The sequence below is a fragment of the Pterocles gutturalis genome, unplaced genomic scaffold, assembly GCF_000699245.1.
Source record: "Pterocles gutturalis isolate BGI_N339 unplaced genomic scaffold, ASM69924v1 scaffold339, whole genome shotgun sequence".
NCBI lineage: Eukaryota > Metazoa > Chordata > Aves > Pterocliformes > Pteroclidae > Pterocles > Pterocles gutturalis.
Genome location: NW_010130264.1, coordinates 1 through 10,599, shown reverse-complemented (window position 1 = coordinate 10,599; position 10,599 = coordinate 1). Strand labels below are relative to the sequence as shown.

Here is a 10,599-nt window from a genome sequence, read left to right as displayed (position 1 = left end):
GCTTCTTACTACCATTCTGGAGTCCAGATTATCAACTGAAATTGTCCAGCTACTGTCTGCTCTTAAAGTTTTGTTTGGGTTGGGTTTTTTTACTTTCTTTACTTGGAGTAATCCTTTAAAAAATAATCTCAAATTGCTTGGAAAAATGTTGGCTTTTCAGCAAAGTTGATGTTTTTGCATTTTCCAAGATTTTAAAGCTTTGATCTGTGTAAATTCTGACTGCAATCTGGTTTTAAGAGTTACTTTTACAGCAGGATTTTTTTTTAATGCTAAGATCTACTATTAAAAAGGAAAGGAAAGAACATTGTTCAATAATGCTCAGCCATGATTTGACTCCCTTCCATGGGTTATTAGCCCAAGAAAGTACCAGAGTTATCTGGGGGAGGGAGAAAAAAAATCCTAAACCACAAGGACTGGTACAGTTATTTTTGTGCGTATCATCCTTTTCAACTACTTAGAACAGGAAAGGCACAGAAAATATGTTTACTGTTTTTGGAATCTGACCCTCTGCAATCTTCTTCCTTTTCTTTCCAGGAGGAGTTTGAAAAAGCAATGAAATGGTATGAGTCAACGCTAAAACTTCAGCCAGAGTTTGCCCCAGCAAAGAATCGAATCCGCACCATTCAGTGTCATTTACTTATGAAAAAAGAGCGACGGTCTCCGTAGAGATCAGCATCTTCCTCTTTTTTAAAAAATGTCATTATTCTCAATTCTGCTTTTAAGTGTGCTAAGATAAATTGATGAATCAAAATTTTTAACAAGACTTTTAAAAAGAGATGGGATTTGGATCAAGGGTTCCTTTATTTTTTCTCTCAAATATAGGAGCATCTTTGGAAAATATATTTCACAGACCATAATTTTAAAACTTCCGTGTAAATATTGAACCAAGAAACTTCCATGAGTCCATGACCACCTGTACCAGGAGCCAGGCACTGTTAGTTTTTCCTTAATGCTCAGATTGGCATCAGCATCCAAAATAACTTGCTTCATGTCTTATATTATAAGTCAACGGAAATGCAAAGCACACACCCATACCAAATAGTAAGGAGAGATAATCAGCAGTTCATCCATGTGAAACTCATGCTTTGTCCAGTCTTTCCCACTCCATACCACATTACTGACTTTTTTGGAAGGTGAGGGACAGGATTTTAAATGTTTATAAAAACATTAGCAACATCAAGCATTTTTAGAATTATTTCTGTTGGGGGATGAGGAATACAGGAGGAGGAGGAAAGAGCAGGACACTGAAGTCAGAGTGGTCTATTAATCTTACTTGCAGAAAAAAGATTGGTAAAAATCCCGATAACCTGTTTTATATTTGTCTGTATATTCATAGCCCTCTGCCTCCCAGAGTGGTTGATTTACTAATTGTTTGTTCACTGTATCTCTAGCCATTTCAGAGTAAGGTGCAAGTTCATGCTCACTCTGAGCCATACTTTTAGCTGCCAAGAAGGAGGAGGGAGGCGGGATCAAGGTATCATCAGGAAATAAGGTAGAAGATCTCCAAATCAGTTCTCTCTCTGGTTGGTGGAGGACATGATTCTCCAGACATCGTTGTTGAATCAACAAGGGCACATATTTGAAATAAAATAAATTGTTTATGAACAAATCACGGCTGCTTCTCTAACGTGTGTGTCGTGCGCCGTCGGAAGAGTCAAGGCTTGGGGAGCTGCAGCCCTTCTTCAGGAGCAGACGGAGCTGGGGAGGCAGGAAAGCCTTGAACGCTTCTGCTCAGACAACGATTTTCTGCGTATCTGCAGAAAATTCCCTGCACCTCTCTGCCTGATTCCTTTTCTGTGGCAGAAGGCAGTAAGGGAAAGTTTAACTAAATGAGCTGTCTACCTCCAGCTTTTAATGTTGAATGTACTGCATAGTGGTTCTTTTTAAAGAATGAACAATGTTTAAGAACTTTTTTTTTTCAATCTTTTTCCTCTTTCAGTGGTGCAAATTAAGAGCAGGTATGTCAGTGGTGGGAGCTAGGATGTCAACGTAATTTTTTTCATAGTGTACCTTTTCGCTTCATAAAAGGATCCCTGAATACTTTTATATATTGTTGAAGATGAGCAGTTCTAATGCAAATTTTACTTCTGTTTTATTGCAAGTCACTTTTGTTCGTCTAGAAGGCCTGACAGAGGCATGAGCAAGAGCTACTGTTGGGTGGATTTTCTTTAAAAAAAAAAAGGGGGGGGTGTGAATGTGTTAAATTTTTGTCAACAGAGCCAACAGCACGTCAAATTTTTTATTCCTTTCGCATGGCTACTTGAAAGCCGGATCTAAAGTCCGAGGATTGCTTTCTGGAAGGTCTGATACATTATGGACTGGGATAAGAATTACAGAGATTTCCCACATAGAGCTGTGGGAGGGAAAACCAGTAAGGCAGGTACGAGTACATGGAAGGAAGTTCCATTTGAGCTAGGAGAAAGAGCAAAGGCTTTTCCTTGAACTGAAGCAACGCGCAGAGAGGCTGCTTTTATTCCGTTTCATGAACTGGTCTGCTTTACTTTTACAGTGCTTGAGAAATACTTGGGAGTCACTTAAATATATTTGGTAAATTTTCCATTTCATGTGCTCGTTTTAAAATGTAATGTACACAAACTTCTCTTGGTACAGAGGATCCGCCTTCTTACTGGGTTTCCTGATGTGTCATACGGTCAAATCAAGCGATGGCCACGTGCCGAACTCTTTTCTACTGCAGCTGTCTCGCTGATGCTGAGATGCTGGGGTTGAAGTGGTGAGTCAGGCTGGTCTGGAAGAACCTAAAGCAGCAATATGTGGAGCACAGGTGGTCATCCTTGGCTTTGACATAAGATGGAATTAAAATAGACCTTTTCTGGGTCACCAAGGATTATGTTCCTAGACAGCACTGGTGGGCACTTAAAAGCGGTCATTAATACCCATGGCAGTTTGCATTTTGCTGACTGCACTATTTGTTTATTTATAAAGAAACGCCGCAAGGTGCACTGTATCCCAGCATCATACACAAGGCAGGAACACTGGAGTTCTCTGTGCATGACCATACTATAAATTGGTATTGCCACCAAGGAGCCAGCGAGCTATTGCTGCTTTCGTTCTGTTTGCGTTGACGGAGAACTTGCACCTCATAAATGGTTCTTGAAAACTGCAGTAGCCTGACTTTGTGTAGTTGGTTGGTTTTTTGGTTTTTTTCAAATCCTGGTTAAGTACTTTAAGGGAATGCATACTCCCTTAATCTCATAAAATTTGTATGTACAAGCTGTTCGTTTGCTGCTCGGCTAGTCTATGCTGTATGGCGTCCAGCTAATGAAACAGCCCGTGCTTCCCTCTTCACTGGATTTTCAGAAATTTTAGGTAATTCCCCTAAGTGTACTGCATAAGAGCTGAAGCAAGGAAGCATTTGGATGGACTTGAGAGCATAAACTGGAGCTAACGGCAGCAATACAGCCCGTGTGCTAGAGACTTCACCCACTGATGAATCTGCTGGGGAACACAGTCTCCTGCCCTGGAGAAGGCGAACGGAAGACTCGCTTTTCTCCTTTCCATGTCTTCAACTCTCCTGTCTAAATGCCAAGAATGGTGGGTTTGAGTGTGTTCAAATGTGAGTCGAAGACAAACTAATTCTGATCTTACGAAGAGAAGACCAAGTTGGGCTTGTTGAGCATGTCAAAAGGGAAGCCAGGGAATTTTATGGAGCAAAGGTGCGACTGCAGGATGAGCTGGCTATTAAGGGTGGCATTCATCTCCTTCCATTTAAGCAAATTTAAAATAAGCTAAGGTAGTTGTCTAGGCTCTGTCTCCAGTAAATGGAAAAGATTATTCTCTTGCGAGGGTGATCCACCTCCTTGTTGTAGAGCGTGACACGTTGCCTGTTCCAACACCTCTTCCTTTCCATGGACTGTTGAGGTGCCTTTGACCAACTGAACTTCACCATGATTTCTAATCACGAGACGTAGTAACTCATTTCATGTTATCTGGCTCTGCTGAACATGTCTCTGAAGTAGTCTAATTGAAGGATGACATAGCCATAGGGAAATGGCAAAATTCTCTCTTCTCCAAAAAAAGTTGTCTTTTCCCAGTTGGTTTCAGGGCATACCTAAAAATGAGCTATAGATGGTTGGGGGGAAAGTCACCATTTGTTTGCAGATAGTATCATACTCCTGCCATCCAGGAGCTCTTGAGGGCAGAAGCTCCAGGAAGAGAATTGGATCCTTCTGTCTATGGAGTGGGGCTTTTGATTGACCCTTGGTGGCACAGTTGTACGGGTCAGGGCTGTGCTGATGCCGTACAAAAACCCCAAAATACCACGTTAGCAGCCAGGGTGACCGTCACATTCAAACAACAGATTTTACAATGCAATGGAGGCTGGGATCTTCCTTTTCATCACCTTTGGACGTCCCCTTGCATCACCTATGATGGCCAGCTCTCATAACAGAAAATATTCACCAGAGAAGTTTTCTGAGGGAGCTGACACCCTGCTTTCACCACTCTCTAACACTCCCTTCTTCCCTCTTATAGGAAAAAGATTTAAAACCAAACAAAACCTCCAGAGCTTCTCCCTCCCAGTCGTGTGATATTCACCAAAGGTGCCGTGTTGTGATGCTTTTGCTTCCTGCGATTTTCAGCAGCTCCTGTGAACTCCTCTGGTTGGCAATTTCTGACCTCCGGGGTTTAGACCCGCTTCACAAATAGTGACGTTCCTGTCCCTGTCACCGTCCTCCTGGCTGGCTTCAGGCAAGGCATTCCCCTCCTCGCTGTACCTCTCTTCCTCCCACGCGCTGTCTGATGTCTTTCGAGAACATATGGGGTTGTTGGAGCTGGAATCGCTGCTGTTTATGTCTTTGTATGAGAAACAGTCGTAGTGCCAGAGAACACAAATAGTAGCAACGCAAACTAAAAACAACTGTGTGGAGACCTATGAAGCAGGGAATAGGAAGAGTTGAACAGTCTGTCAGCACCGAAAGAGTGAAAATGCTGTAGAGCTTCCCTCGGCGTGCAGGAAAGCTTCTCGTCTCCTGAGTGAGCGGATGCTGGGCGGCAGGTTCAGGGTGCTCCTCCCATCTCGAGCATCACTTCGAGGTGTCCTTCTGCAGTGCTGCAGGTTGCCTTGGTTTCTTAGAGGACCAGTTGGCCACGGTTGGGTCAGCAAGACTCTCTTGAAAGAAACGTCCCCAGAGTAAGCTTTGTCACTTGGGGGATTGCTTTTGTTGATTTTTTTTTTCCCCTCTTAATTTGTTGAATGTACTTGGCACGCCGGTATTGATTCCAACAAAGCAGATGGGTCTGTAAGCACTGAGGCTCATGAAACTCTCCTATCGGTTTGTGCTCTTCTCTCTGGAGTCTGGTGGCTGGTCACCTGGGAGAGCCGAGAGAAGGTTGTCCTGCAAGTGGCTACCAGGAAGGGACGGGCAGGGAGCTTAACGGGAATTTATTTTTATTATGATTATTTTGAGGGAATCTGCACAACAGTGATACAGGCTACATCCTGTACATATAATGTTAGGAAAGTCTGAATTTAGCAAAAGGGTTCTCATACTGTAAGCTTTTCTCATTTTTAAGTGTTGGGAAGCTCAGGATGGATTAGGAACGGTGTTTTGATGAGGCGGCTGCTTAAAAAAGCAGCCCCTTGAACTTTTGCAAGTAGTTGATTTTTTTTTTTTTTTTAACCTTTTAAACCTTATGATTTGCTTCTGGGTTCCAGAGCAAAAATGACAGTGACTCAGCTCAGTAGTCCCAGAGGAGGTGCAAGGACCGTGCCGCAGAAGGAACAGTGTCAAACGCAGGTGAGGGTGAGTTTGCTTTGTGGTGTTTGTAATCTAGGGGGACCGTCTGGGTGTTTTGATTTGTTGAGTTTGTTTCTTTAATCTAGTTTCAGGCTACTCCTTCCACGTTCAGTCCTGCAGAACTGGCTTATGACCAGTCTAACGGTGTGTTGCTATTTCTATTTACTCGTGCTGGTGGCATGCACAGGGTTTCCCAGAAGAGCCAGTTTCTTCCCTGGAGACATCCAGCCCCACAAGTCAGCCCACCGGAGGTTTTCCATGGCTGCAGACTGGCTGTGGAGCTCGTTCTGTGGCCAGGGATCAGTTGGCTGTTCGGTCAAACCTTCTGGCTGCGGTCCTTCCGCAGTACCACCGCTGCTGGTTTGAAATCCCCATTGGTCTGAGGAGAAGACAGTACTCTGCCAGATCAAGCGGTCATCATTCTAGTACAATTTAACGGAAAAATTTCAAGCTGCATTTTTGACTGTTCTGCTTTTTAATCTAAATCCAGTCTTGTCTCTTCTCTAGAATTGTCTAATTCTACTGTTGTTTTTTCTTAAAAAAAAAAAAAATATTTCCCAGAGCTGCAGCTGTTAGGTGTTACAGTATGATAGCATGAGTTACCACCATGGCTTAGTGCCTTTTGCTGTCCCCTGTCTTGTGATCTGTGTGCTGAGGAGTAAAGATGTCATATTTAAAAGTCACCAAGAGACAGTAATTTGTGGGCAGATGCAGTCCAAACACAATAAATGGTTGGAGGAAGCCACATTGCCCCAACTGCCATGCTAGGAGCTAAGGTAGGAAAGCGCGTTCTCTGGGAACAAGGAAAAGAAACCAGGCTTTCGTGGTGAGAAAGCTCCAGGTAAGAGCAAGGAAGACAAAGGTCCTGCTTTTCTGGCATGAGAGACTTTCTGGCCGCAGGACCAGATGAGATAAAAAGGACAAAGAAGGGGCCTGAGTGGATGGTTTCTTCTGGTTGTCTGGAGAAGGAGGAGGACATCTAAGAAGCCGTGAGTCAATGCTGCAAAACCACTGCAGAACGGTGGGCACCTGCTGTTGACACGGAGCCCGCTGCGTGTCCATGTGTCATCTGTGCTCGTAGGCTTTGGAGGACAAGAGCGGCTCAGCCTCCCCAGCCAGCACAGCCACGGGGGCTGGGGGACACACATAAGCACAGAACCATCCCCCCATCGATGGGACAAAAGCTCTTGGAGCACCCTCCCAGCTCCCAGTGCGGAGGGAGGTCCCGGAGCCTGGGGCAGTGTGCCCAAGAACACAAACGGGAGACATTTGAGCATCCATAGTCACCTATGGTGGGGAGTTCGAGAGCTCAGTTTAGTTTCTGGTGAAAAACGGCCAGTTTGGTTTGAACCTGCTACTTTCATGTGGTGCTTCCTACTTCTTGTATTAGAAGAGACCACGAGCAGTTGTTCTCCCTCACCTTTCTGTTCTGTGCTGTTGTGGTTTGAGCCCAGCCAGGACTAGACACCAAGCAGCCGCTCGCTCACTCCACCACCACCCTGTGGGATGGGGAGGAGAATTGGAAGAAAAAAGGGAAAACCTCATGGGTTGAGCCTAGAAGAGGGAGGTATCACTCACAAAAAAAAAAAAAAAAAAAAAAAAAAAAATCAATTTTTTACCAATCAGAGCAGGATAATGAGAAATAAAACCCAATCTTAAAACCACCTTCCCCCACCCCTCCCTTCTTCCCAGGCTCAACTTTACTCATTATTTTCTCTACCTCCTTACCCCAGCGGCACAGGGGGCAGGGAACAGGGGTTGTGGTCAGTCCATCTTGTGTTGTCTCTGCTGCTGCTTCCTCCTCAGGGGTCCTCACAGTCTTCCTCTGCACCAGCAGCGTTTTTATAATGTGACAGTCCAGTATCTGCAATCTGCTTTTTTTTTCCAACTTCTCCACCTGGATTGCAAATACTGCTGGAAAAGAAAGGGCGGGACGTGGTTCAGGTAACAGAGGTGTTAACACGGGGGTGGGGTGTCTGTGTCCCTAAGCGTGGAGAGATGCACGCATTCACATGACAAAAAGTACATGACCCATACCGTAGTTCAATCAGGTTCCAGAAACAGGATTCCTCTTTGCTGCTCATTCAGTGATTGTGCATCTAGCCATACGAGCTCAGTGGGGTCACAAGCAAATGCTTTTTGGAAGACTTTGTCCTGGATGGCATCGTTTGCCCTATGACACCAATGTCGTTGCATACCAGCACACCAGTGCATAGGCGTACTGCTACGAGAAAGAGCCCTGTGGCTAATTGTGACCGTGGGCTATGAAATAAATCACCAGTTCATTCACGGAGCCGCTTCCATTAACTGTTAGACTGTTGTAATGAAAATTGGGACTAAAACTTTCGTAATCTGCGCGTTACCTGTTGATGACAGTAATGCCTTATGGTCTTTTTCAGCCAACCGAGAGAGGTAAATTGAATGATCTCCCAAATCCTGATTAATTAATTCCTGACTGTCATTATAGGGCAACTTTAATTATTCGGAGCAGCTTGGTCAGCACATCAGGTTGCAAGAACTCTGTGAGTGTTCTTATCCTCGTCACCGTAGGCTTACACGGGTTTTCCTTTAATTTTCTGTAGCGACACCCCCTTTGCACCCATATCCAACAGCCATTCCCAGCAGAAGCATCACTGAAACCTCTGAAACAGCGGGGTGGCTACAGCCTGACCCAAGTCCTCTCCAGCCGAGGCAGGAAGGGTGGCACTTCCCCAGGAGATCGGATCAGGGCAGCACCGATGCTGGTGTCCTGACAAAGAGCCCCGTGTCCTCTTCCCCAAACAGGATATTTTATGCTTTTCAAAACCCAGAGTGTTTCTTATGAACCACCTTCCCCTCAAGTGTTTCAAAGACGTTTTGACCAGAGGAACAAACAATTGGGTGTATCTGAGTGTAGGCAAGGCTTTTCTGCTTCAGATGGAGGACCTGCAAGAGAAGAAAAAAAAAAGGGGGGGGGGAACAAAACACCTGGGTGCGGGTTCCCTTAGAAAGTCTTCAGAAGAGAAGCCAGGATGAACCCCTCCTGCACTGACTAGTTTCAGCCTTCCCCACGGGTAGGTGGAGGAGTGGAGCCTGGCCATTAGGTGTGTGAATCCAGGGACAGGGCTTTTATTTTCTTTCCATCTTTTTATTTATTAGCTTAGTCCTCAGCTTTTTTTTTTTTTTTTTTTTTTTTGCTTTTCCTTTTTTTTTTTTTTTTTTTTGAGTGACTGAGTGGCAGTTGTAGCTCTTTCAGTCTGGATAGCATGTCCTAGCATCTCAGGTTACTGTGATTTGTGTGTTCAACATGCAGCCCTTCAAGTTAGGCGAAAAGAAGAACAAGAACTTTCTGATATTGTCAGCGCGGCACTAGGAAGTTCGAGAGAGGAACGAGAAGCGTGGATGAATTCATAATATTAGGTAAAAAAAAAAGTTTATATTTAGTAGAATGAACAGCAAGGGCACAGTGGATAAGATGGAAAGGAATTAATCCCTGTGACTCTTTTCCCTTCGAAGTGTCACCAGCAGCCCTTGATCACCCTCTCCCACCCTTGCTTGCACACTGCTCCTCAGGTCTCCCACGGGGTTGGGGGGCTGGCAATAAGCTTCACACCTTTTTTTTTTTTTTTAAATCCTCCTAGGTTCCTCCCTTACTCCCAGCAAAGCGGCTTCCTCTCAGGGCTGTGATGACCAGCTTTAGCTCCCAGGCCAACCCCGTTTCTCTGCACCCCACTTTGTCCCCATTGCGCAGCCCGGCCGCCTCTGCGAGCGCCGCTGCCAGCTCCGAGCAAACGGAGGAAGACGGGGGAGCCGAAGGAAGAGGGGGTCTGGAAAGAAACCTGGCAGTGGCAACTGTCAACCTCTACGTGCTTCTTCCCCCTGTTCCTTACTGTCTGCTCCAGCCTTTGAGAGCTGCTGTGTGGGAGGAAAGAGCAGCACCAGCAGCTGGAAGGAGGTGGGAGGAGTGGGAGGAAGAAGAGGGAAGAGCACCTGGGGGCTAAGAGCCAGCCTGGCTGGCTGCTCCCGTTCGCAGCACCCCCAGCCCAGCTCCAAAGGGGCTGAGGAGCAGGCACTGGTGTGAGCGGGGCTTTCTGGGGCGGTCCCCCTGCCTCCCTCACTCTGAGGGTGGTTTTGCCAGGAAAAGAGCCATTACTGGTACCAACCCACTCCAGCACTGGTACTGCCTTATTCCCCATATCTCGAAGTTACTGAGTGGGCAGCAGAAGCACAGATGAGAAGTGCCCAAGGATAAAATCATTATTGCCTCCTCTCCAGATGTATTTAGACTTGCACTGATGGTCCGTCCTACTAGGAGCAGGTAAGAATTATCCCACCCTGGTACCCCTGTCCTACCCCAGTTTTTTTCCCCAGTATACCTGTCCTATCCCACAGACTGTCCCAGTATCATCCCTGGGGAATCCAGGTGATGCCAGGGCCTCGCAGCTTTGTGCCGCTCTAGGAACATCACTTTTCCTGAGCCGCCTTTCCACCCTCAGAACATCCTCTGCCACCGCAGTCTTCGTCTCCATCGATTTCTGTTCCTCAGCTCCTAGTTTTCGCACTGTGTGCTGGCTTTGGCCCTGTGCGTCCCCGGGAGCGCAGTTTTGTGCCTGCACCCCCAGTGCTGGAGCCGCCGGGGTGCCCACAGCGTCCCCTCCCTGCCCAAGCTGGGGTTCCCAGGGTGCTGATGGGCAGCAGCTCTCCTTTTCCCCTCTGGTGCTTTCCTGGCCAGGGGGACATGCAGCTCTGAGCAGAAAGATTGGGGGGTGTCAGTAGATGATGGGGGGGCTCTGGATCAGGGGGTGCAGGGACAGGCCGAGGGGGAACAGTTTTAGGCTGAAAGAGGGGAGGTTGAGATGAGATA

General features: G+C 46.2%; 1 protein-coding gene across 1 annotated transcript in view; it reads left to right on the top strand.

Annotated features, from left to right (window-relative positions):
- TTC17 (tetratricopeptide repeat domain 17) overlaps positions 1-1,164 on the top strand; it is a 45,260-nt gene extending 44,096 nt beyond the window's left edge. Inside the window, exon 24 of the mRNA XM_010080147.1 lies at positions 535-1,164. Within this exon, the coding sequence (XP_010078449.1) occupies positions 535-666 (132 nt within the window). The 3' untranslated portion in view covers positions 667-1,164. The remainder of the gene's footprint in view (positions 1-534) is intronic.
- Positions 1,165-10,599: the final 9,435 nt, after the last annotated feature.